Source organism: Lissotriton vulgaris, chromosome 1_1, assembly GCF_964263255.1.
Source record: "Lissotriton vulgaris chromosome 1_1, aLisVul1.2, whole genome shotgun sequence".
NCBI lineage: Eukaryota > Metazoa > Chordata > Amphibia > Caudata > Salamandridae > Lissotriton > Lissotriton vulgaris.
Window position 1 is genome coordinate 978,904,574 of NC_141685.1, and position 27,126 is coordinate 978,931,699.

General features: G+C 45.6%; 1 protein-coding gene across 1 annotated transcript in view; it reads right to left on the reverse strand.

The window, feature by feature from the left end:
* Positions 1-27,126, reverse strand: part of CAMSAP3 (calmodulin regulated spectrin associated protein family member 3) — a 260,013-nt gene that overhangs the window by 10,481 nt on the left and 222,406 nt on the right. Inside the window, exons 12-14 of the mRNA XM_086960399.1 lie at positions 17,808-17,944; positions 17,311-17,537; positions 8,926-9,031 (exon numbers count right to left, since the gene is read on the reverse strand). Coding sequence (XP_086816525.1) covers positions 8,926-9,031; positions 17,311-17,537; positions 17,808-17,944 — 470 coding nt within the window. The remainder of the gene's footprint in view (positions 1-8,925; positions 9,032-17,310; positions 17,538-17,807; positions 17,945-27,126) is intronic.

Sequence of the window (27,126 nt, forward strand, 5' to 3'; positions counted from 1 at the left end):
CAGGCACATTCCAACAGAGGTGAAGGAGAACACTTGTAAAGGCAATTATGTGGATTTGTGCAAGTTAATTGCAGATAGGCCTGAGCAAGAGGAGAGCAAGCGGTGCAAAGAGTGTTCTAGGGATTCTGGACATTGGCCTTACAAGAAGAGGGTTGAGGAGACACTGTTCAACAGGGTCATGGGTTCCACTATTTTCCAGGCAATCATGTCTGAGTGATTCCCGACCCTATGAGCAGAATTGCCGTGCTATCAGAACAGGATAGTATGTGCACATGATAAGTTTGGAGGGACAAGGAATTTAGGAGAATAAAAGCCACTAGGTCCAAACTGGCGTGGGCCCAGATTGATGGGAAGTAAACACTTGGCTTTACTTCAAGAAGCCACAGAAGCCTGAGGCTAGTCCAAGTCAGCCATTGCAGCCGGTCTTGGGAGCAGCCGCTAATGCAGAGGGAGGGGAAAGCAAAGGAGGGGTCATGCTGAGATTTCAATAAAAGATCATGCTCCAGCGCCCCACAGATGTGCAAATTCATACATTTGTGTACTTTCTGTGCCCTACCCTCACACCGAGAGTCCAAGTACCTCATTAGATCAGGTGATTGCAATGCTCCGGGAGCTGGGATCTGGGACACTGTTAGTGAAGGCAGACATAGAATCAATATTAGAGCTGCTACCAGTACATCCTGATGACTTTCATTTGCTGGCTTTTCAATTTGAGGGTGCCTTTTATTTTGACAAAATGTATACCCATGGGCTGTTCAGTCTCCTGTGCTTACTTCAAGAGGTTTAGCACTTTCTTGGAGTCTTTATTCAGGAAGAAGTCGGGGCACCAGTGAGCTCTGCTTTATTTGGATAATTTTTTGTTCCTGGGTTTCCCAGGCATGGCGAATTGTGTGAAGGCCTTGGATTTATTGGCTAAGTTTGGAGTGCCACTAGCTCTGCAAAGTCCTGTTGGTCAGCTACAACAATTGAATTCATTGATAGAATTGGATTCCAAAGCAGGCGCGTCCAGTCTTACCTAGGAGAAAGTCAATGAATATACAAGGGCATTATAGGAATGTCTGGTTGATAAGAAAGTGACACTACATCAATTACAGGTGGTGGTGGGCAGTTGAATTTTTCTCTCAGGATCAGATCCATGGGTTACTGATTTTCAAAGTCAAGTACGCAGGCCATGTCTGGCCTTAAGTTTAGGCACAGGCATACTAGGTTGGCAGGCGAAGTTTGGCAGGACATGAGAATATGGGAGGATTTTAATGGGGTAGTGGTATGGCCAAGCACCCCTATTATCAATAGGGAGATGGGGTATTTTCCGGATCCTGCAGGCAGTGTGGGTTTTGTCTCCATTTGAGGTTCATCTTGGCGTGCTCAAAGGTGGCAAGGAGCTGGTTGGAGTCTGACTTGGTGGCAAATATTGGTTTCTTGGAGCCCTTTCCCATCTTGGTGGCCCTCACAATATGGCCAGAACAGTTCTGCAATAAATCAGAGGCATTCTGGTCTGATCGCATTTAACAGCAAGTAGCCAAGTGTAAGATGGTCTTGAGACTGTTAAAGGAAATTATACTGCTATGTTTGAGACTAAATGTAAACTTTAATCAAAACATGTGCCTGGGGTATTGAACAATACAGCAGATGCTTGGTCTCATTTTTAAGATGCAGGTATTCAGGTACCACCACCCAGAAGCAGCCGAGTTCATTTAACTTTTCCCGGAGCAACTATGGAGGCTTGGTGTCCCAGCCTACCAGACCTTGTGGCTGCCAGCTTAGCACCCAGGACGAGACGTGCCTATGAGAGGGCATGTTACATGTATTACAGGTTTCAGGAAACCAAGGGTGTTGGTCAATGGTTTTCATTTGAGTCTATAATTGCATTTCTGGGGGCGATGAGAGGTGAAGGACGACCAATGCCCTACATTAGGCAACATTCAGAGGCAATTTCCTATTTTGCTAAGATGCGAGGGTATGCTGATGGAACAAAAGCTTTACTGGTGCAAAGGGCACTGAGGGGTTGGCAGAGGTTGGAGGGAGGCACGCAGGATTCCTGGTGCAAAATAATCTTACCCTTGGGCTTATAATCATAGATTGTCATTCAAACTCACACCCTGATTCATCCACACTAATTCAGAGTGAAGAATCTCCCCTGATTACACAAACACACCAATTGCAAATGTGGCTAAAAAATGATCAAAACAGTGTCAAAATGTATTACGTAATTAATACAGATTAAAAGCAATAATAAACAATGCAATTTACAAAAATTATTAAAACGTTAAAAATCATTCACAAAGAAAAGACAAATTTCAGTGATTCCTTACAAAATCATCAAAAATCATTAATCCGTTGGAATCTGAAACCAAGTCTAGCTAATATTAGCAAATGACCATACATAAGTTCCCCGGATTTAATAATAACAATTGCATCGATGCGTTTCGATGTGTTGCTCATTTTTGCACCACCTTTTTCAAGACAAAAACTGTATTGTCCCTCTTTTTTCTCGTTATCTGTGTTAAAAAGTTAAAATTTAATCCGATGATAGTTAACTCCTGGTGTAGTAGCAAAACGCTTTTTCGGTGATATTATCTAATCACGGTATCTTCCGATGATGAATTTCTATTTCGCCCCATTCGGTCTTTATGTTGGAGAAATATCAGCTTCCTTAGTGCTTCTTAATAGTACTAATCGGGCGCTTTCAAAATGGTTATCGGAGTCCTTCTTCTGTAACTCCTTCAGACCTCGCGTCAATCCAAATCTGGAGACACCATGTATTTCTTCAAGTATCCTTACTCTTTCAAAGCTCTGTTGGTTAATCAAGTAAACTGCTACAGTATCGAGTCAGTCACAATGCGATGTTCTTCACAAAACACCTTTTCTTCCATCGTGCTGGCTCCTAATTATGGAGGATCTCTATTTTTTCTTTTTCCAGCAACCAAACTCCCAGCGTCTAATTCTCCAGGATTCCATGTGCAACATAGACATGTTGAAGCTGGCAAGGAGAATGTCTTGCCTTGAGGGGTGTGCAGGTCACCAGCTGAGGTTTGCTTGTTTAGGGAAGCTTTTTCCATGACGTTCTATGGGGCACTAAGAGTGGGGGAACTTATGGCGAAGAACAAGATGGACTGAAGTGGGGGTCTGCACCTAGCAGACATTCAATGGCCTAATGGGTCCTTGGCGGTCGAAATTACTCATTCTAAGATCGAACAGAAGGGTGGGAGGACCACCTACTGTTGCATAGGGCCCCAGGGAAGGAGTGCTGTCCGCTGGGGAATCTTAAATCCTTTATGGACGTCGGGCACAAGGGGTGGTTGGCCCTCTTTTGGTTCATGAAGATGGGATGACATTGACGAGATTTAAATTTGCTAGGGTACTCAGTAGGGCCCTGGTGTCAGCAGGTTTGGATCCTGCAGAGTATAGTTTGCATTCTTTTTGGATTGGCGTAGCCACCGCAGTGGCAGGAAGGGGGCCGCAGGACAAGCAGATCAAAGGTTAGGTAGGTGGAAGTCTGACTGTTACAAGTCTTATACGAGATTGAACAGGTTATTTTCTCACATTCTTTATCGTATTCTTCTGTAAATGCAGGTGGAGGACATAAGGTGATGCAGTTGCTGGATACTTCATGGTCTCCTGTCAACGCAGGAGCAAGAGGTGTTACAGATGTGCTAGTGTTGGGCCACCCGAATGTGAGGCATGCAAATGTTTTTTATTCTGCAGGTGACTTTGCGATGCGGGCAAGGAAGGCTGCATATCAGCTGACTTTCTGCAGTCAAGGAGGGCTGCGCTTTGCCAACTTGAAAACTACATTTGACAAAATGGTGAAAGGAAGGCTTCCACTTCCAGAGATTGCCATAATTCATTTAGGACACAAGGACTTGGCAGATTTAGGGCAAAAAGACTTATTTGAATTGGCGGTCTCCGAAATGTGTTGGCTTTCATCAAAGTTCCTGGACTCCATTATAGCATGGTCCCACATGGCTTCTGAGTTTGAACCGGAGAGGTGGTATGTCTATGTAGGACCTCAATGAGTCTGTGAAACTGTTGATCAGGAAGCGGTGTAAAAGAAAAAAGAAAAATGATAACCAAATCATTTTATTTTTAGTATTGTCACTGGTGGGGCTTGGCTACCCTGACGTCGGGGAAGAGGAGTGGTTGCTGCACTCTGAAGTGCACATGATGCTTTGGCATGCCGTCTTGGGCCAGCCAAAGAGTCATGCGCACTTTGCATGTTCTCCACCCAGGCTGCATTACGGCCCGGGTGGATAACATACCCAGGCCTACTCGGAGTACGGAACCATGGCACTCAGACCAATCGTTATGATTGTCTCTTCCAGGAAGCGCCCAGGCCCCCCACAGTCAATGTGGGAGAGACGTAGCGAGGTCAGGTAAGAGATTTCTTTTTCAACTCCTACCCTCCCCCTTCTGCAAACCCCCCCGCCCTCCCCCACTCAACAGCTTGTTTTGCATCCATGCCCCACAGATGGGGTGCACTTATCTAAGGAAGGTATTGTGATGTTTCTGGAGAACCTGTTGGCCTGGCTGGACCAATGTGCACAGTAAGAGGATGGGGGCCAGAAAGTAGGGGAACAATGCTGGTCTGTGAAGTCATGATCGGTGGGGACATTTCGGGTCCCTTTAAAGCATCCTTTTATACCAAAATATCATCAGCATCTCTGGACTCTCCAAGGATTGCTGCAGCAAGTCGAAAAGGAGGTTGAAATGGCGTGGGGGTTGGAGGTGGTAGCATACATGGAGTCCTTACCGGTCAACCACCCGCGCAGGTGCAGTTGGCACAAGTGAGTACAGGCCCTTGGGGAGGACAAGTAACTTGGGTGTAGGGGTGCCTGAGGTAGGTATCCTAAGGGCAGCCGGGCTTCCTGCACAAGAACTCCCTATGCAGCAGAGTTCCCAGTACGGGTTTGGGAGAGGGAAGGTGGGGTCCTCCCATTAGAAGGGACTCATCCTCTTCAATAGGGTTTAAGAGGAAGGAACACAAAACCGATGCTGATCTTACTCGAATGGTCACGTTTTGTTGGTTGCACTGGAACAAACTAGCTATGGTTAGGTAACTCCCATGTACCAGAGTCTCTGTTAAAACTAGGTCATACTTATGAATAAGATATTAATAATATGTTTAGTGTGCAAATGTTGATGTTTTAAAATTGTGTGTGTGTGTGTGTGTGTGTAAGGGGGTGGGGGGCAGGGGTTTTACGACCTCGAACGCAAAGAGCTGGTGTTAGGCTTTTGTCATTAACACTGATGTTGGGAGGGGGGTGGGTATCTCTGGGACATCGACGATTCCCTGGCCATATTACCAAGGCTCTCCCACCTGGGGAGAGTAAACAAGTATGGCAGGGGGTGTGGTTGTTTGGATTGGGTTGTATGTCTTTTTCCCCTTTTCCAGAAACTGAATCAGGACTGTCAGAAATGATGTGCTGGTTTAATGTCATAATTAACACTTTTCTTTCTAGCATCCAATGTATGTTGTGATTAGATTTCTCATATTTATGAATGTTGGCGGGTGGGGTCATGATTAGTGGAGACACTTCAGGTCCCTTTAAGGCATCTTTTAACACAAATATGACATCGGCATCACTTGACCAAGGGGTGCCAGCAGAAAAGGAGATTGCAGTTGCATGGGTAGTTGGGGCGGTCGCTAACATGCTGTCCTTAACTGTCAACCACTTGTGCAGTTGGCGCAAGCTAGCAGAGGCCTGTAGGGGACAAGGCACTTGGGTGTAGGGGGTGCCCGAGGTAGGTATCCTAATAGCAGCAAGGCACCCTACACAAGAGCTCCTGCGGCAGGAGAATTCCCAGTACGGGTATGGGATAGGGAAGGTGGAGTCGTCCCATAAGGAGGGACCCATCCTCTGGACGGTGGGTTCAAGAGGAAGGGACACAAAACCTGATGATCTCATTTGAACAGTTATGTTTGTTGGTTGCACAGGATCAAACTAATTATGATTAGGTAACTCTCGGTTAAGTTTTACTCTCACTTGTGAGCCAGATAAAATGTTGATGTTTTAAAAGAGTGTGTGATATATATATATATATATCCGGGGATATTACGAACCCTAACTCAAAGAGCAGGTGTCTGCTTTAGTCATTAACATTGATGGTTGCGAGGGAGGTAGATATCCCTGGGACATTGGAGATTCCCTGGCCATCCGTGCTGTGTGAAGCAATCAGAAAAACTTACGACAGTTCAAGGAGAGGAGCTACTCAGGAGTCTGTTCTGGGGTGGGGGCACAAGTATGAACTGCTGCTGTCTTCGGTCGAAGAGAGATTGACATGTCAGAATCTGCTCCGAACATACTCCTGGACAAAAGCTAGAGTCCGTTCATGCGCAGAGTACACTTATTGATCGGTCCTGAGGAGAGATGCCAGTCAAGAGAACAGGACATCATGATGCTGAGTGCGTGAGGAAAGGGATAGAGGAAAAAAACAGAGAAGAATCATCTCTCTACGTAAACAGACAAGCATGTATGAAAAATGTGTGAGGACATAAACACTAGAGACGCCCGAGGTTCCTCATTTTGAGGGGCATTCTGCTCTGTGTGGGCTTTCTATAAGAAGTGAAACACAAGAGTGTGGGTGATGTCATGACACCATCCCAGCAAAACTACTTCATTCCAAAAACGCTGCAGTCTTATAAGAACCTTCTTTTTATGCTGTAGACTTCTCACATGCAACCATGACAACACCAAGTAAGGTTGCACGGGGCTCACACACCGATTCGTTGCAGACACTCACGTTCTGAACACGAGGAAAAAATAATGTGAAAACAAACACCACACCAGCATCTCACTAGGCTGAGAACAGTCACTAAGGTTCTGCACTTGAACTATTCCATTGTTGCCACCCAAGAACCTCAAAACTGAGAAAAACAAGTGATGATTCAAACCCTAACCAGCAGGAGCCAGAACTGTGCACAGCCTGTGATCTACAATGCACAAGATGTAAAGACCCGATTTTTGTCTGATGTGTCAATGCACTGATAACATTCGTACCATAGCTCAGAATGTTTACATCTGTAATGATTGGGGCACATGGTCTATTTGATCTTAGTGATACGTCTTTGTAATAAGTCTGTAAGCTTGTGATTATTTGTTAGCAGTGTGCGTGTGGGTGAGGGGGGGTAATATACCCGTCTCCTGTAATATGGATAACTCTTACAGTATGCCCGGTATTGTAATACGTGGACAACATCCCGTCACAACTTTGTACTTTCGACAAGTTTACACACATTCCCAAAAACGTCATCTGTTCTTAAGTTACCTTCATGAGTGAGGATGCACTGAAGCAATATCATTGGAGAATTGTTTCAGACTCGCTCAAATTCGAGAACGAAAAGTTAAGCTTACGGAGAACAACATGTTGGAAATTCTTACTCTAGCCACTAAATGGCGGCACGGCCACCATTAGGAGTCTGCAATTCGGTCGGGTTTCCAAACTACTGTGACAGGGAATAAACTCATTACTTATTACCTTTGTAGATATTAATTCACTATACATTGGAAAAATATCTCATTGGCCCGTGTTTGCTCATACACCAGGTCTGAAAACTCTTTTTAAAGGTCACAAGGGTGTATGTCTCTTTGCCATCTGTAGTATCCATGCTAGTGCTCTGCAAGCTTACTATACTAAACCGGTTGATGCTTCATTGCAGTGAAAGCTTCCCCCTAAACTGTTTAGCATTGCTGAAACTGGGAAACGAACACAAACGCCAGCATGCTAACTGTCGCAGACATTTAGGGCCAGATGTACGACCCTTCCAGTTTGCGGCCGCAAAAAAAAGGTAATGGCATGTACAAATGCTATTTTGTGAGTCACTGACTCGCAAAATAGCATTTGCGACGCTCGCTATTAGGAAGGGGCGCCCCTTCCTAATAGCAGGTCAACATGCTATGTACTAATGTTTTGCGGCCGCATATGCAGCCGCGAAACACCTGCAGTTTACATCCTACTTCAAGTAGGTGGTAAACCACTGCCAAGTGGAAGGTGTCCCCAGGGGACACCTTTCCCTTTGTGAATAGGAGGGAAAATATTTTTTAAGAGCGGCCAGTGAACCCAGAGACCACTGCCTGCCCTTAAAAAAATGAAACTGAAAACGGGCTGCATTAAAAAAAAGATATTGCTTTTTTTTAAAAAGCAGTCCCAGCCATGGTGGTCTGCTGACCTCTGCAGGCCACCATTCCTGTGACTGCTAGCCATTCCTAAACAGGTCGCAAATTGCACCTGCCTTTAACCCGTTCACTGCGGGGCTAATTTCCCCGCGGTGCGGGGGGCCGCGCACGGCGCCGCTGTGCTCATGACGAGCCCAGGCTCGTCATGCAGCACGGTGCTCGTGTGCTAATGACGAGCCTGGGCACATCATGAACCCGCCCGCGCAATGGAACGCTCAGCACAGCGGGGGAATTAGCCCCGCGTGTGAGCGTTCCACAGCTCATGACGAGCCCAGGCTCGTCATGAGCACACGAGCACCGTGCTGCATGACGAGCCTGGGCTCGTCATCAGCACTGAAGGGGTGAATATTAATGAGGCATGCAATTTGCGACCCCACTAGGAATCGCAAACAGTGTCTGAGACACTGTTGTGCATTCCAATTAGCAAGTCACAAACAGCGAGTCGCAAGTGCGGCGCAATTTGCGACTGGCTAATTGACCGGTCGTACATCTGGCCCATAGATTTTATCCACTGAAAAGCTTTGAATTGAGGGTTCAGCTAATCGAGTTTACATTTGTCTCTAAGAAATGCAGGATCATTTGAAAATAGATAATTTCTTAGTGAGATTAAGAAATTTAGTCACACTTAGAATAATGTACGGACAGGAGACAACAGCAAGTGTACAGCAGAGCAGGAATTAAAGGGCCAACCAGTTATGGATTTAAACCGCACTCAGTGGACTGCCATTTTTACTTCGCAGCTCGCTCTCACCTTGGCGACCGCGGCGACTTCTTGACGCTCAGCGTGTTTCCTGCGTCATTGCCTACAGTGGAGAGAGACATTGTGGACTGGGAGTACACCTTGCTGAGCTTGGAGCCTGTGTGATGAGAGAGAAACATGGAAACAAATGAGTATAGACATAGAAAATGAATTGCCACCGTGGAGACTGAATACTATTTATGAGAGTAGGCACGGAAAGAGTGATCTAATAAAACTACAGTGGTTAAGGTGCGGTACTGGACTGAAATATCTGGTCATTGCTTTATTATTTTCTAATCAATTACTAAATACTCCCATCATATTTCCAATCCAAACTGGGAATAAACAATTTCCCTTGTGTACTGAACTGTACATTTCAAGAGGCTGAAGGGAGGGGGCAAGTGTTATATCGGAAGAGGGTTGCCCCATCGAAAAATAAAATTATTAAAAAAACACTAGCATTTTTTTTCATTACTCCCAGCAGAGGTTAGGGCGGGCCATCCTGCCAATTGTCAGGCTATAGGAGAAATTGGGCACTTGTAAGTGCGCATGTCTGTTTGGCCGCCGTCTCAGGCTGGCCAGGCAGACATGCGCACTCATGTTTCTACAACCCAGCTGTTTTGCAACAGCCCGGTGGGAGAAAAGCCCCAAGCTCCCTGGGCCTGAGTGAGCGTCAACCCCTCTGCTCAGGCCATTCATGGCACTGCTCTCATGCTGTTATCACCAGCATGAGAGCAGCGTCGTGATTGCCTCCTGGGAGCCTGAGCAGCATTGGAAGAGGGGCACCAAGGCGGCGGGCGCAGGAGCAGGTTCATTTTAAGAAAAAAATATTTTCCCCTCACACCGCCCACCCCGCATTGCCCTACCACCCCAAAATTCGAGTAGCCACCACAGTCGCTGCTCGACTCACTTTCCATGGAGTCATATTTATGCTCACAATTAGACAGTGTAGCACGGCATAGGCCACAGCTCGGCCCCACAGCGCACACCCCGACATATGCCCTGACACCACATTGGAGGTCAAAACAAGTTAATAAAATGGGGCGGAACCAGCGGCAGCTACTCTGCTATGACGAGGAGCCTCGCCCCCCTGCTGAGAGCCATCTGAGGGCAATGTAAAAAATAAAAGAACAAAAAATGTTTTTATTATTTTCTTATTTCCATTTCCCTCTAGAGCCAGCAAGTCTGGGCGGAGCCGGGCTTAGCTGTCACACAGCCAGCAGTAAAAGGAGTAGTGCACACTAAGTGTACATGACGATTTGGCTCGTCGTCTTAGGCCTTCCAAACCGTCATACACACTTCGGTTTCTCCAACCCAGCTGTGTTGCACAGCTGGGTTGGAGAAACAACATAGATTCCCAGACACTGTGTAAGCTGCAAACCTAGCCGCTAAGACCAATCCTGGCGCTACTCTCATGCTATTGAGAGCAGTACCAGGGATTGGGTGGGAAGCCTGTGATGGTGACCCAAGGACTGCTGGGACACCATGAGGAGAGATTAGGAGCACTGAGGTGGCCGGCATTGTCATAACTGGTACGTTTATTATAATTACTTCTCTAATCCCCAATCCCATCTCCCCTGTCTCTCCCTTTAGTTTTGCAGCAGCTGCCACTGGGCAGACCCCACCTGCGTGCCAGTTGTGCGGAGTGTTCATAAGCAAATAAGCCTCTGTGTGCCCTTGGCAGCATGGCAGGGCCTCCCGATGCCACAGTGGCGATGAGAAGCAGGTGGCCCATGGCGTCCCATCGTCCTATTCCAGTAGCCAGTTAACTCTGTGACATTGCTCCAGGCTCAGACACGTGTTGCCCCCCTACTCACATGAAAGGTACACATGAGGATCTTTTCCCTTACCAGGCCTTCTCCCACACCACCTGCAACCGCTTGAGCCTGCCTTGTTTGGCATAGGTGACCAACCCCCTTTTCTATGCCTGTCCGATTGGCAGCAGAGCACTCAGACTGGTGGATACCACAGTGACAATGCCACTGCCATCGGTGCAAACACCCACTCCACAGACAATCACTGCCTTGCAGCGCCACCACCCAGGTGCTACCCCTCTGTTGTGAAGACTAGGCTCCTGGTGCAGGGTCATGCTGTCCAGCCTGACACCTCCTCTGCTTCTTGACGCCCACATGTGCCAGCCCTCACAAGTGCAGATTGGCAGGAGAACGCGCAGGCTGCACCACTTCATCAGGATACACCCACCCCGTGCACTGGCGCAGTCATGACCGCCTATGCCATTGGGTGCATGTGTACCCGCTGCCCCCATTCAGCGAGCTCAGTGACCCCACCATCATCACACCCCCATGGCACAAGTGGGTGGCTCAACTCAACAATTTCAAGGCCACCAAGGAACCATGGCAAAACAAAACTCTCTCCGGTTACACTCTGTGGGGGAGATCTTCAAACTGGTACACAACCTCCCCAGCACTGCCTCAAATGACAACTATGAGGGAGCCATCACAGCCCTTACTGTGTACTCTGACCCCCAGATGAATTCCAACTTCAAACAGTTCAAATTAAGACAAACCTGCCAACAAGAGTAAGAATCTATGGATATATTCTATGCTCGCCTACGGGACCTGGCCAGCACGTGCACAGAATATGACACGCAGAAAGAAATACACACCCAGATCATACAAGGCTGCTGGTCGGCCAAACTCAAAATCTACATCCTTTGGCAGCCCAACATGCCCCTCCATGAAATCCTGATGCTCGCCCACTTTTAAAAACTACCCAAGGACCGAGTGGAACAGCTAGAACTTGCCTTCCAGAAGCTCTCGGCTACGCCACAGCCCACCTTTTGGCCCATCAAGATGAAAACTGCAGCATCCATCTGGAAAGGGCCTCCTTGCCGACTCATTTACAGTTTTGCCTAAGCGAGAGCTCCCTGAAGGACCAGCGCAGATATTGTGGATTCTCTTCCCGTCCCTTCCCAGAGTGCCTGGCCAGGTGTAAAACCTGCTCAGCGTGCCTGTTCCCCAACCACTTCACTAATGTCTGCCACTGCGGAAACGGACAACCCACACCTTGAGGCTATGACATGCCGCGACACCAAGGAATGAGAGTAGTCCTGCAAAACCAAGCACCCACTGTGGAAAGCACACTATCCAACCTTGCTCAGGATAAGGAGACATCAAGAAGGAGGATGATGACATGGTCCTCATATCTTATGCCCTAACACCCGAACCGATACAACAAATTTGCCCTCTTGTCAAGTCACCATTGACCACAAACCCACACACTCACCCCCCTCCAACTCCCCCAGCACTAATCTGCATGGGTACATCAGTAAATGTCACCAGCCTAAGACAATTTCATGCCCTGAACCTTCAACCTGTCTTACAGCCTATGACAGCACGCACATTTGCGTTTGGTACCACAACACCCCTCCTATTGGCAGGAGTCCTCACTTGTGTCACATTCCATGGTACCCACTCATGCCCCAGTGAAATTCTCCATCTCCTCTGCAGACTCTGAAATGCTCCTTAGATGTGATACGGTCAAAAGACTACAGCTCATTTAGTTAACCGCAGCACTTGCAGACCCCTCTGTTGACATCAATTGCCTATTCCTCGACTTCCCTCATGTGTGCACCAGCTTGGACCGCCTGAAAGGTCTCCCGATCACACTCCGCATAATCCCCTTAGTCCGCCCTGTGGCACTCTGACATCGCAGACTCCCATTCCATCTCCATCCTGCGGTGGAGGAAGAGCACAAAAAACTGGAAGATGCAGGTGTTATTGAGAGAGTCTCAGGCCGGACCCCATAGGTATCACCCATGGTCGTCACCAACGAACCCAAGCAACAAGGCTGCATCTATAGCTGTATAGAAGTGCACCACCCCAATATGGTAATAATAAAAAATAAAAAAACGGCATATCTCCCCCGCGATCAATGCTCTCTTCGCCGACATCAATGGCTCCATGTGGTTCTCACATGTGGTTTCTCTGGCTACCACCAACTCTAGCTCCATGAGGACAGCCAGGACCATACAACCTGCTCTTCTACAAGCATGCAGACATCTGATGTTATCGAAGGCTCAACTTTGGAACATCAGCAGCGGTGGAGGTCTTCCAAAATGCTATTGGGGGAGTCCTGACTGACATGGAGGACATCATCAACATAAGAGATGGCATCCTAATCTATGAGCCCACCCTCAACAAAAATCTGTCACCTACATGCCACCCTCATGAAGATCGAGATGGCTAGCCTCACCCTCAACCGAGCTAAAAACCAATTCTTCCAGCAGGAGATGCAGTTCTTTGGGTACATATTTTCCAAGGACTGCATCAAAGTAGCCCCATCCAAGAGCACGGACATAAGAGAAGCAGCCACACCCTCATCTGAAGTGGAAGTCAGGAAGCTTCCTCAGCCTTGCACCGTACTGCAGAAGGTTTATTCCCCGTTTGGAAACACTGATAGGCCACTAAGACACCTCACCAAAAAGTCAATGATATCGGTGTGGGGTCCAGTTGAAGACCACGAATTCCAAGCCATCAAAAAGGTGCTCCTCCAAGACACAGTCATGGCCTACTTCAACCTCACAAAAGAATTGGAGTTGGTGATAGATTCCAGCCACATTAGAATCAGAGCGGTCCTGATGCAGCATGCAGGAAACTATCACTGGGACCCTGTGAGTATGCCAGCAAAGATCTCCCAAATACTGAAAAGCGCTATGCAGACATTGAAAAGGAAGCCCTCACCATCAAGTTGGACTAACACCACTTCCATCTATATCTGTATGGCTGCCCTTTCCGAGTCATCATGTACCATAAGCCGCGAATACCTCTTTTTGCAGGCACTGCGCCACACCCGTTGCCCTCTGAATCAAGAAGTGGGTGCTGCAGCTCCAGAAGTACCAACTTGACTGCGGTTTACTGACCAGGCTGTGACAATCCCACTGACTACCTCTCTAGACATCCATGACAGGTGGCAAATGGCTCATCCAGCCCCTCATTCGCAGCAGATGAATACGTCCACCGATTGTCAGAGCTCGCTTGCCCCAAGATTATCACCCTCTAGGACACTGCCGATGCCACTGCATCAGATCTTGGCATCCAAAGATAATGGGGAGTTGCCACCTCCGTTAAGTGGAAGGTCTTCCTTCTGGATCTTTGGAAGCGTGACGTCAATCAACGCAACGTATCTGCCCTCTGGAATGTCCGCCATGAACACAAACCAGGGCTCCTCCTGCATGGCCATCGAATTGCCATTCCTTCCTCGCTGCGAGAGACACTCTGGCACACACAGGTAAGCAAGGCTCCACAAATCCAAAGCACGGCTAAGGCGAAAGGTCTGGTGCTGCACTCTGGATACTGAGGCAGACAATATGCGCGGGTCATGCCACTGGTGCCAAACCAGCAAGCTGCCAGAACGAAAGCCCGAATGACTGACTATCCGTCAATTAATCAAGTGGTACTTGTATTGCGCGGCTTATGACCAGAGAGGGTATCCAGGTGCTGTGGGTGTCAGTTGAAAAGCCTGGTCTTGAGTCCCTTCCTAAAGTGGGTCAGCAAGGATGAAGTACAGAGGTGAAGGAGAAGGGTGCTCCAGGACTTGGCGGCGAGGTGGGAGAAGGGGTGTCATCCGGAGCGGCAGCGGCGGATATGTGGCATTTGTGCGAGGGTGAGGCGAGTGGAAGGGAGGGGAGCGGAGGTTTCTGGGAGGTCGGTGGGAATTCAGACAGTGGCTCATGAAAGCGGGTCCTTGGATGTGGGGGGCTTTGTAGGTGTGTGTCAGAAGCTTGAATTGGCATGTTTCTGGATGAGGGACCCAGTGGTGGTGTTTCAGGTGCTTGGTGATGTGGGTTCTCTAGGGCAGGTTGAAGAACAGTCTGGCTGCTGCATTCTGGATCATCTGGAGTCTTTTCATGAGTTCCGTGGAGGTGCCAGCATAGTGTGTGTAGCCGTAGCCCAGCGGCTGGTAAGGAGGGTCTGCATCACAGTTTTTCTGGTGCTGACGGGGAGCCACTTGAAGACTTTGGGGAGCGTGTGGAAGCAGGCTGAGGAGACTATGTTGACTTGATGTTTCATGGAGAGTTCAATGTCCAGGATGATGCAGAGGTTGCTGGCATGGTTTTTAGCGGTGGGGGTGGGACAGAATTTCTATGGTACAACATCTTCGATTTTGGACAGTGGATCCAAATTGTGAATTTTGGAAGACTACCTCTTGGCCACCGCATTATAGTCCCCTCCTATGCCTATTCAAAATTTCCAATTGTAGAGGTACTGCAGGCAACCACGTTTGAACACACCAGGAAGTGTGTCAACGTTTTTGCTATATTTTGGGTCCTCAAATACCCTCAAGAATGACAAAAGGACCCTGTTCCACAGTGCAAACTTAAAGCAGTATCTACAGTTCTTAGTTATAGGCCACAGGAAGATCATGCCCAGCTGGACTCAAGGCAATGCGGAGGTCGAAAGGCTGATGTGCACACTCAAGTCCATACTCATTAGGTACGCACATATTTTCAATGTGGGGGGAAAGCAATCCAACAAAACCCTAGGGGCCCAGAGGCGCCATCCCCACAGCAAGATTCAGAGAACACCTGCTGTGGTCATGCTCAAGCGAGCTGTCCAGGACAAAATTTCTGAAGTCGCAACATGGACCCCAGAACCAATTGGCATCATAGCTACTTAAAGGAGAACACAGAAAAAAAGTCAATGCCAGCCAAACATGCGGAGCCAAGAAATCAGACATCCATTTAGGGGACTGGGTCCTGGTGCGAGTGACACCATGGTGGAAAGTTTTGACTCCCCTTCAAAGCTTGTTCACTTCAAGTGAGCACCAGGAAGGGCACAATGGTGACCACCAACAGCAGCTCAGACTGTCACAAGAAATGTGCCCATTTTCACCAAGTGGCACCAGCCAGCCACCTACAGCTTTTGCAGCAAACTACATACACGCGCCTCAGGTGGATAGAGAAGAGGAGCAGGACCTGGAAATGAGTCACCCAGGCAACAGCCCCACATCACAGGTCTTGGTTCTGACCAACTGTAAAGAAGTCAGATCTTAAGGAACATCCGAACGGAACAATTTGTCTCTACCAGTCAGTGGTCACTCGTACCACCAGAGGCCCACTGTTACAAGACCAAACAGCTCTAGTGTGTGTGTGTGTGTGTGTGTGTGTCTGTCTGTCTAGCGCAAGGATGCACCCATCATCCGCACAAGACTGAACTATAATGTCCCACTGGGCACTGTACCTGATAACTGGACTTTGTGTTGTATTTTATTCTGCTAAGTTTTGGAGGAATGTTTCATGGTGTAGGGACACAGCCCGGCACCTTAACACACATGTCCTAACACCACATTGGAGTGTTTCCATGCAGACAAGCCTCCGTGTGGTTTTTCCCTACACCAAAAGCCAGCAGAGGCTGTCTTCCCCAAACCACAGACACTTCAATCGATCACAGTGAAATCATTCTCAATATACATGTAAATAGGCGGGAGACTCAATTGTTTTAAGCAAGAAATTGGCTTTGAGCCGTCTCCCACCTGAAATTACAGCTGCTTCAGTAGAAGTCAATGGGGGAAAACATATTCCCTCGATTGTTTTTAAAACCGCCCCTTTTCCTGTTCTAAACTCTTTGCATATTTCACCCACCTTCACTTACACTGTTAACCCAAGATGAAAGGTAATCTACTGTTACCTGAACCTTTGACTTAAGGGGTGATCAATTTACAAAGAAAGCCATTGGGTGGCCATGCTCCGAGAGATCTGCACCCTCCTGTAAGTGAAGCCTTTTACTGAAAAAGACTGTGAATGGCACTAAAACAAGGCCGCCCACATTGCACTAGAATAGTCTAAGCAATTTCCTAACCGTTTTTAAAGCACCTCAGAAGCCAGCTCATGTGCTGCCCTTGCCGAAGCCAATATTTTTATAATTTCAACCTAGAATTCGGTTTCCTTTGCTGTGCCTCTGGCATCATGCCAAATTTGGATACAATGGCCATCTATATGATGCCAATGAGTGGAAAGAGGATGTTCCGCTGCATTCGTACTGACATACACTTTAGATCAACAAATATGACATTCAGACAGCGGTAGTCAGTGCTAGGATACCACGTCACATTATTGTAGATGGAGGGGTGCAGTCAGTGCCCTCTGCCTGACTGATGACTATTGTCAACTTTAATCCAACCCATCTTGCCTTTTCAACCACTTCCAAACTGTGACTTAGATACACATGGGATGAGACTCCACCTTTCCAGTTTCGGACTGGTCTGCAGGGTAAGTGATTTCATAGCCTAGTTCAGAAAAAATACAGCTGGGTGGAGAGAGGCTAGTTACCACCTTTTCAGAGATGCCACCCTATCTTGATATGAAGATTGCCTCTGCCCCATGATTATCTAGGAGGTGCTGTCCAGCACTATACCTAGAGCAACTCAGGATCTTACCTAGTAAATTCCTGACAGGGCTGCGGGAGATCACAGAGTCATCCCGGAACACTGTCTTGGGCCGTCCCTTCTTCACAGCACGCACAGTGGTAGGTTTCTGCCGCAAGACCTTGTCCAGATCCTCCATAATCTTGAGCTGTTGTCGGCGCATGTGCTCCTGGCGGGTGAAGTCGCCACGCCGCGCACTAAATTCCTCTTCCTTCGGCTTCTCTTCCTCCTGCTGCTGTCTGTGGAGCAGAAGAAAAGTTAGGTCCTAGGTGACTGGCTCTGCAGACACTCTGGATAGGGTCAGGTGTGGGACTGGCAACAGGTCATGGGTTAAGAACCTATAAGATTATAAGACCGACTGGTGACCACCAAAAGGCCAGTGAGTGTGGCTTGTCCAGACTTAACCGGCTCTGTTCTAGATGACACATAACCCTTAATGGAGACCATTTTATCCAAAATCTCTTAAGCAGCTCTTTTATCTCTGTATACATCCAAACATGCGCTCATACTTTTCCTCCTCCTTCTTCAGCTCCTTTTCAGCCTCCAATGACTGCTTCCTCTTCCGGGCCTCCTCCGCACGCTTCTGCTGCCTCTCGAGATGGAAGGCCCGCCGCTGTGCCATCTCATCCTCCGGCTTCCGTTCATCCTGCAGGAGAGAAAAATTAGATTGGTTGCCGCTGAATGTTATAGGAGATTGAAATGATCTTATGGAACACATAGCAAAACAACATTTCATAGTAAATAGAAAATAAATTGATGACTGAACTATTAAGGGGAGAGAAGCCTTAAAAAGCAAAAGGTTTGCAATATTGTCGAGCACACCGATATCTACACTAATAGAACCCTAATCCAGTCACCTTTAGAAATAATCAAAAACGGAATGTGGGCTCTGCAAAGAGTCATCACAGCAGCGATCTGCCACTCTAGTGGGTGCAACAAATATTTCCTGTAAAGTGGTCAGTTTACTTTTCGTCTTTGCGGATAAAATAAAAAGATGGCTCAAAGATCATGTCAATATTGTATTGTTCACCAAATCAGACTCAAGAACTTCCACCACTGTGGGTGATCCACAGCTGAAACCATATAGGTAAAGGAGGATTTATATAAAAATAATTTGTGGGTTGTCTTCAAAGATAGTAGAGAAGAAAAACGTGTCCTTCAAATTATATGTGTAATATGGACACAACATCTACGAAGAGCAAGGCATATCCATCGGAACACATATGGCCAAAGAACAATAACATCAGATACACATTTCTGTGCTAGAGAAAATAAAGGGTCCAAACAGAAATAAATAGCTACCCAGAAAGAAAGAAAACCTAGAAGACATTATTAAAGCTTATAGAAGTCTGTTGACACCAAAGTACCTAAAGAAAAAATACCGAGAACCCACAGAGGCCCCAAACAATTTTCTTTAAAAGATCTAAAAATAAAAAGCCAACAAAACAACCCACATTTTTAGATGTTCGATAGTTACAACATGCAGAAGGCGATCCTGCATGCACTTGTTGGACGGGTCTCTGTGTCTGTATCTGCATGTGAAACTGGCCTTGGAGGACGAGAGGCAGTGTTCACTGACGTGTAATAGTGTATTTTAAGATTGTCCAGGCAGTAGTTTAACAGACTGTTGCATTGACTGAAATGTTCCAAAGAAAGTTACTTATAACTACTTACACAGGTCCTCTTTCTGCAACACAAGGTAGGAAAATAATGATGACCTAACTTACACATGCGTGCACTTCAAAAGCAATATGGCATCGGAGTCGGTTAATAATAGTAGATGTGGTCCTTTACACTCATTTTCCCTTGTGTGCAGCTCGGCCCCATAATGTACTAAGTGTACTGGCGGAACCTGCAGCCAATGATGCTGCTTCTCCATTGCTTTATGGGGGGAGACATTCAATTAGCCTGCAGAGTGGTACGTTTTATGAAATCAGTAAATACTGCGCTAAACCACGCTGCCAGCACTTGAACTGGAAAAAAAAAAATCAGACGCCGGGCTAACAATTTGTCAGTGAACTTTCACGGTACTGTAAGCATAAATAGTACAAATTAACGTTTGTCTTACAGGAAACTCTGTTTTTTAAAAACTTTTTTTAACTAAGGAGTGTTTTAAGATGCCTAATAATTTTATGTATATATTTATATATTCATACTGCAAAATTTCGAAAGGCTTTCATACTAATGTTATTGTAATGTAATGATTTGTTTTTTTACGTGCTTTGCAAAAGTGCTCAATTATGTATTTTTAGCTCAATTGCAAAGATTTTTATTAATCATGCAATAAAGAATTAACTAACTAACATTGCTTGGGGTGGACCCGAGAATATTTTAATGTTTTACTACATCAGGAGCACAGCTGAGGAAAGTGGAGTTGCAGAGAATTTAAACCTTCTGATACATGGCTTCTGATACATGGCTTATGCTTCAACAATCTCATTTCCATATCAGTCTCACAATTTTGTCAGAACCTTGTCGATTTGGTACAGTTTTCTTACAATAAAGCCATTTTGCAGATGGCTCTACTAGACATCACAGGCCATCCCAGTTATGAATGGCTTGAATGACTGGTCTGGCTAAAATGCTGGACTAGTAATGCATACTCGTTATCGAAACTCCAGGTCACTGCCACATGTCCTCCGCTATCTCTGTAGGCACAACCGATTGGAGATCCAATTGCCCTCGATGTCTCACTACTTGCGATCCCCTGTGGATCCATGATGAACTTGCAGACGACGAATACTATAGAATTTCCTGGCTGAAGGAAAGGGCTACTATAGGAAATGGACATCTAGCAGTTAACAATAAAATTAAGAATTTCTGTCATGTGAAACTGCTTAAAAATACTTAGAATTTGGCACAGGCTTTAGGGATGCCTGAGGTTTTGTAGATTTGTTCAAAAGCTTCGGGAGGTGGAAAAGAGGGTAGGCAGATCGAGAGAAGCTCAGTCCAAACAACAGGGTATATTCAAGGGATCAGTGATCAATATTAGACCTGGTAGATAAGGCAGTGAAGTCTTCATGGGCAGTGCTGGAAAAAATACCCCCAAATAGATCTAGGTGCTACAAAGACATTAAATAACCAAGGAGGTCCTCTTCACTGAGTGCCCCTTACAAGCCAAACTAAACATTGCAAATCGCAAAGGAAGGCCTACAATGCATTCGACCTTCTAAGCATACAAGACTAAGCTGCTACTGTTACTATCAGGTAAACAAGACAGGTAAACCGAAGCAAAACCATACAGAAATGCAAAATAATTGAACCAGGAGCCTCATGACAATTAACCACAAAGAAAGCTAGAGTAATCCAGGTCAAAAATTTAGGTATCTGTGTATTGATATTTTCTAGTGCAGACTTAGTTGAAGAGCAACAGAACACGGTACCTAACAGTAACAGGTGCACATTTTTAATAGAGAAAATAGCTAAAATATTGCAAAGCGGAAAAGGCAAAAGAAAGGAGACCCAAAGGAATCATCAAAAAAAGTGTAAGTTATCCACCTTATCGGAGGGAAGAATTCAATGAAGCCCCTATGGTGTGTGCCTGAGACCAGTCTCTAGAAAGCTCTATATTTTAAGGAGACCGTTTATTTTCATATTAATAATTCTGTTCAGGTAATAATCTTTATTTCGATCACCAAGATCATAAAAGCCATTCACAATAGTACACGCAACATTTTGTTAAGAGGTATACACCCTCTTAACCATTGTGCTTGGCATATATACAAAAGTTCAAAATTAGGGTTCAACAATTTCCAGTCCATATAAAGATTATACTCCTATATAAAACTTTTTTTGTGTTTTTAAAATTAAAAATATTTCTATTTCATAAAAAGCATCAAAAATAAACAGTTGATTAAATAAGAGTAGAAATATGCTTGGACCCATGAACCATAAAAAGAGCTACATAATATTGTTCGTTATTACACATGTCTAACAGATACACAGCCCCATTTACAACACTAAGTGATTGTGGGCATCCATTACTACAACTGAGCTTATTCAAAGGCAGAGGATTTCATTAATCATTGCTCGGCCAATACTAGCAGTAGCCTAACAAATTGTGCACCAACTTTATTCTTTTTGTTGGCTACTAGATTGGATGGGCACAGGGATCTTTCACATTTTGTCATGGATTGACAATATCCAAATTAGAAATTTGGCAGCTGCTGTTACGCACAGTACGTTTGTGTTTGTCAGCAATATTCTCAATGAAATAGTGCTAGACCTGGTGCCCATATTTCAACATAATGGTTTTAACCAGTTGTCCCGGGGGGGCCTTACAAGCAGGAAAGACAAATAGAATATGTGAATAGGTGGTGTCATATTCTACACACAAATGGCATCTGCGGTCATTAGAATTATGCCATTTGATGGTGAGAAATGACTTTAGTGTTTTAAACTTCAATTCTGGCTTTATAGGCTTAGTTAGGACTTGTGTTTTTTCAGCAATGCACCTGTTGATTGGCGATGCTTTAAGGTCATGGTTTCTATCTGGGGTTTCAAGATACGTTTTTTTACGAGGGTGATCCCTGGTAGTTAAAACGTCAGTCTGATCAAGGTGTTTATTATTTAAAAATATACTCCCCTTAATTGCCCAATGCTTGTGGAGGACCATGAATTTGGTTTTCTTCGTGTTTATCACAAGACAGCAGGCCTTGCAGAATTCTTCAAAGCGCATTAATGCCCGCTGCAGGCAGCTCTGTGTTTTCAAGATGACAAGTATAGACATTTTGGTGCCTGCAAGTGAAGGTGCATCGGTTGGGTAGGTGGTAAAATAGTTAACTACCCCATTTATAAATAGTGTTGGGGCCATAACACACCCTTGGCGGACCCCTTTAGGTACGGGGAATCGATTTGTATTGTTGCCCTGTATGCCCCAGCGCACATGGGCGAAATTCTCCTCATGTAGCCTCGCAACTATGGATAATAGGTCTAATGGCATCCTTGGGTCCTTTAGGACCCACCAAACTTTATTTCGAGGGACCATGTCAAGTCCACAAAGGCAGTGTAGATAGTACCTCCTGCAAGCACTACGACATGCCAATATATTAGTAGAAAGCGGAATACCTGATCAACAGTGCTCACATGGGTACTGAATCCTGTGTCAATATGTGTCAATATGTCAACACCAATCTTGCCATTATCTTTTGCATAGAATCTATAATGCTTATTGGCCTATAGTTGCTGGGGGCTAGATCGGTCGCATTTGTAGTAGATTGGTAAGATCTCTGGGCCCCGCCAGGATTCAGGAATGGAAGCTCCACTAGCTATTGTGTTAACAGCAATATATACCTTTGCCAAATGCCCCTGTTGTACAAAAAATAATCAGCCGGGATACTGTCTGGGCCCGGTGCTCTTCCTCCAGTTACTGCACCCGCCACTATTTCAACCTCCCCTATAAATGCAATGCTAAATCAGGAGGTGGAATTTGAAATGGCTTTTCGATTTACCCCTCTTTATCTACAGCAAATTTCGTTGAGAAATAGGAGACCCACATATCTGGAGCTACATGGTTTTGCAGGGACGGTACCTGCCCTCCTCACCCCATTTGTTCAATTGCCAGAAATGTTGGAGATTTTTCGCTGGGCTGGCCTAATGAAGATCTCGCCATCTCTAGCTCCACGCCTAGGGATTATTGGTCACCCCTTACGGATTATTTGTTAACCCATCCAGAGGCTCTGCAGTCTATGAATAGGTGATTGTCATTATATAAAAGTGTAGATAAACGTGGGTAGAAGGTACTGCACTTAGTGGATTGGATAATGTGAATTTACACTAACGTCAAATGACGGACTTGCCTGAATTGGTTTTAATGTATTATTAAGTTATGTATACGGTATGGTATATTATGAAAAGTTTCAATAAAAAAAGACCTTCCTATCTCAGTTTGTCTCAGACAGCTGTGTGGCTTTATACCTCTTGCAGGTTTGTTTGATAGTGGCCAAATCTTTTAGTTTGATTGCTGCCGCCAGTGACTTATATGCTTCTCTACATGCCTTGTTATACTAGCTGGCTTGTTTCTTTCAACTTACTGGGATGTTGCAGAGGCTTTAAAAAATCGGTCTTTATTTTGCCAAATAGATCTTCATGAGCTCCAATTATGTTTTTTTTTAACATTCCTGCGTAGCAGCGGTTTCTAGCTCTGCCAGAGTGTTGGTAACATCTGCCCTTGCTAGGAGCGTTTGTTCATTTTCCACTATTTTGTTCTATTTAACCTGCCGATTAGGATTACATAGCGAGGTAATGTTGTTGTATACTGCATTGTCTGGGTTGGGACCAAGTTCAGTCTGGGAGCTTTCATTTTTGATATTAGGGGATTATGATCACTTTCTACTCTTGTACCTCCATCTCTCACTGTAACAATAGCAATGGTGGACTGTCAGAACCGGCCATGAGCTCAGATTCGAGACCCCAAACGTCGGAAGTAGCAGAAGCGCCAACCCCTACACCCAATCCATCTATTTTCACGACCAGGGTCACCCAAAAAGGCTACATTGATGACCTAAAATCACAGATCAGTAATTTAATGGAGGAGGTCATAGCCCTCAAGAAAACAGTTGGCACACTATTGGATACCCTTAAACTGGTGGCACACGACACCACAAGTAAGAAGGACCAATTACTTAGGCTTCCAAAGATCATGCTAAAGGATCAACAAATTGGTAACATGGCCTCGAATAGTAGGGCTATACACAGTAACTTAATATATCCCCAACCACTAAAAATAGATTGTCTCCCACCTCAAAAGAGCATCACACACATTACAACATTCTCAAATGGTAATCGAGATAGATCCAGTGGAATAGGGTACCAGCGTTTCGAATCTATGGACAACCATCTTTACCACCCTAGAACCACTCATCCGATGAGGACAATGACACAGGAAGTACACTCCCTCTATGAGCAGCCAAAGGTGCCCAACCCAATAGAAATCATTTTAACTAAAGTCCCAAAACATACAACTAGCCCAACTAAAGAGGATGAACATTCCCTTATAAACAAATGCACACATTGGTTTAGACATGTGAGGAAGTGTAGATCACTTATTAGGGAAGACATCATTTCTGCCAAAAGATCCCCCCCCCGTACTCATCAAATAATTTCAGAACTAGTAAATCTGTTCCAAACCACATGGAGGGGTCTCCCCTACGCAAGGTAGATTGATGGTTGTGGAATTCTCTCCAGCAGCCTCAATCAGATCAGTTTTTGGAGGCTGGTAGGGAGGTCTCTGGTCGTCGGCTATTTCCCCCTAGTAGTAGATTAGCCGATCACCCAATTCCCCCCCATGGATAGAGAAAGTAAGGAGGGCAACTCATGTGAATCAATAGAGCAGTCATTTCCCTTGGAATTAGCCCAGCTATCATATTTCATGAAACATTGCGGGCTTGCAGTAAAAAATAGATTCCTTGGACTGGTCTGATTTAATCAAAGCCCAAGACATGCTTGTTCCAGGAAACATGGTCCACAAACCCCATCCATCGTCCAGGCTACCTCAACTTTCATAAATCGGCAACCCAAGGACAGAGGGTTAGAGCATTAGGAGGGCTAACAATTTGGGTAAAACAGGACTCGCGTTATAGAATCCAGGAAGTCTGTATTACCAGCCTGGATATCATGGCCATTTGTATACAGACGAGCTCTCATGAACAAATAATAGACCTTCATGTTTATGCAAGAGGTCTTTTAGGTAGAAGACTGTCTCACAGTTTCCATTCTAGAGGACTTCTAGGAAAGTAAGCCTGGAACTGCAAATTTTGTAATTGCAGGGGGATTTCAATACCACCTTTGAGCCCCTTGATCAAGATGATAGTAAACTCACCGACGAAGAAGATGCACAATGGAGCATCCTCACCTTCGAGCTGCCCCCAGTTAAAATATGGACTGAGGCAGCATTACAACTTCAAGCATTGTGCATGGAAAGGGCAGTTCATGGGAGAACTCCATCAGATAGAACAGGTTCAAATACATTTAACAATGGCCGGAGTATAAGCTGTACTGATTATATTTTTATCAACCTCGAACAGTGGGCTTTCCTCATTGATATTGAGGTACATTATTAATTCTACTTTCTGGTGTACGTCATGGAATACTCATTCACAAAAATGGTTTGATGTTGCAATTGGTCTACCCACAAAGGGGGGTAGATTATACCTCTGGACCACTGATTGATTAGGATGCAATGACCCTCGCCCACATAAGTTGCATGCTTCATCAATGGGTTATGCAATACGAAACGTGCTCTGAACTGGTAGGGGCTAAAGGGCAAGAAACATGGCGACCACAACTAACTGTAGACTATAGGTGGGCAAGCTAACAATTAATAGAGAGCCAAGCCAAGGGTCTGGATCAGATCTTTGATCCAGTGCAGGACCAGAGCCCAGAAAAGATTTGCTATGTAAATCATACAACAAACATCACACAAAATATGATGAAGTCTCTTCAAAATTAGAAAAAGTGTATTTCTTTAACATTTGGAAACTTTGACATTAATAAGGCACATGATACCACTGCACTGAGAGGTGCCTATTAAAGAGAGGTGGAGAGGTGTGGCTCACTGGTTAGAGGCGGCAGACCCGAGTGCAGAGAACGGCCCGGGACCAGGGTTCGATTCCCGACGCGGCAGGGTCTTGGACCAGGATCAGCGGACTGATAATTCTCGCATCGGTGCCTACTCCGACCGGGGAGCACACTCGGCAACTCTGGGCATTAGCTTGCCTCATCTCCACAACGGCCCCACACAAACCCCGGGGATGCCTGGTTTCACCTTGGAGACCCCCAGGAGGGACTATCTCACAGGGAAAGCCAGGACGGGTTCCCCAGCGGTCTATAGCGCTACGAGGCCTCCGGGTAGCAGTGCGCTTTACAAGACACAACAATTTACAATTTAAAAGTGATACTTTTATACAACTGGTAGTCTGAACTCACATATTTGAAATACTTTCGTATGCGATGATGAAGAAAAAAGTTTTGCTGAAATAAAGTATTTGCCTAAGATCCAACTATCAATGCAGGGAAGCTGCAATTTATCCAGGTTTTCTGGTTTCACTTTGTACAACTCAGGAAACGCATATGCATTTGTCTCCCTTATGTTAAGGCTTTGTTTTTACCAGAGTTCATTTTTCTGCAGTTTTTAATGACAGCGAGAACTTGGCCAAAAAGGCCGAGCTCTTTACATGATCACAAGTTACATTATAGAAAGTCACATGCATTGTTTATAGGCATGGGAAGATTACGTTTTTGCCCAGAATCACAGTATGTTGAGACGATGCAGAGACTCGAACCCGGATCCCCACTTCGACACTCTGCAGCTCTGACCTTAGTGCCAGATGTTGGGTACAGGAAAAGAGGGAGACAAGCAGAAGCCACATGAAAGCCAGGCTCGTTATGGGCTTGAGCTTCCAAGAGGACCTCTAGCTGAGCCAGAGCCAGGCTTCTGGCTCGAGCATTCAGTGGCTCTCCAACCGCCACGGTAGACCTATTGGACGATTAGTTCCTGTCAAGTCCCACCTTTATTGCATTAATCTTATTGTTGTGAAGGAACAATATAATTAAAAGAACAATTAATACCTTTACCAGAGGTAATTTTACATTGCATCAAGGAGTAACTGATCTGATAAAATTAAAAATCGGAAAAATTTAGGGGTTCCAAGATGAAAAAAATCTCAACAGATGAGCTCTATTTGGAGCCCTTTGGGTATTGTACTTCCTACCCAAAGTGAAGCATGACCCAAAGAAGCATGCCATCCCGTTGGGCAAGCGTCATTGCATTTTACAAAGACTACTCTTTGGACTGGCAATAATCGGTGGCTAGGGGTATAATCTAGCTCC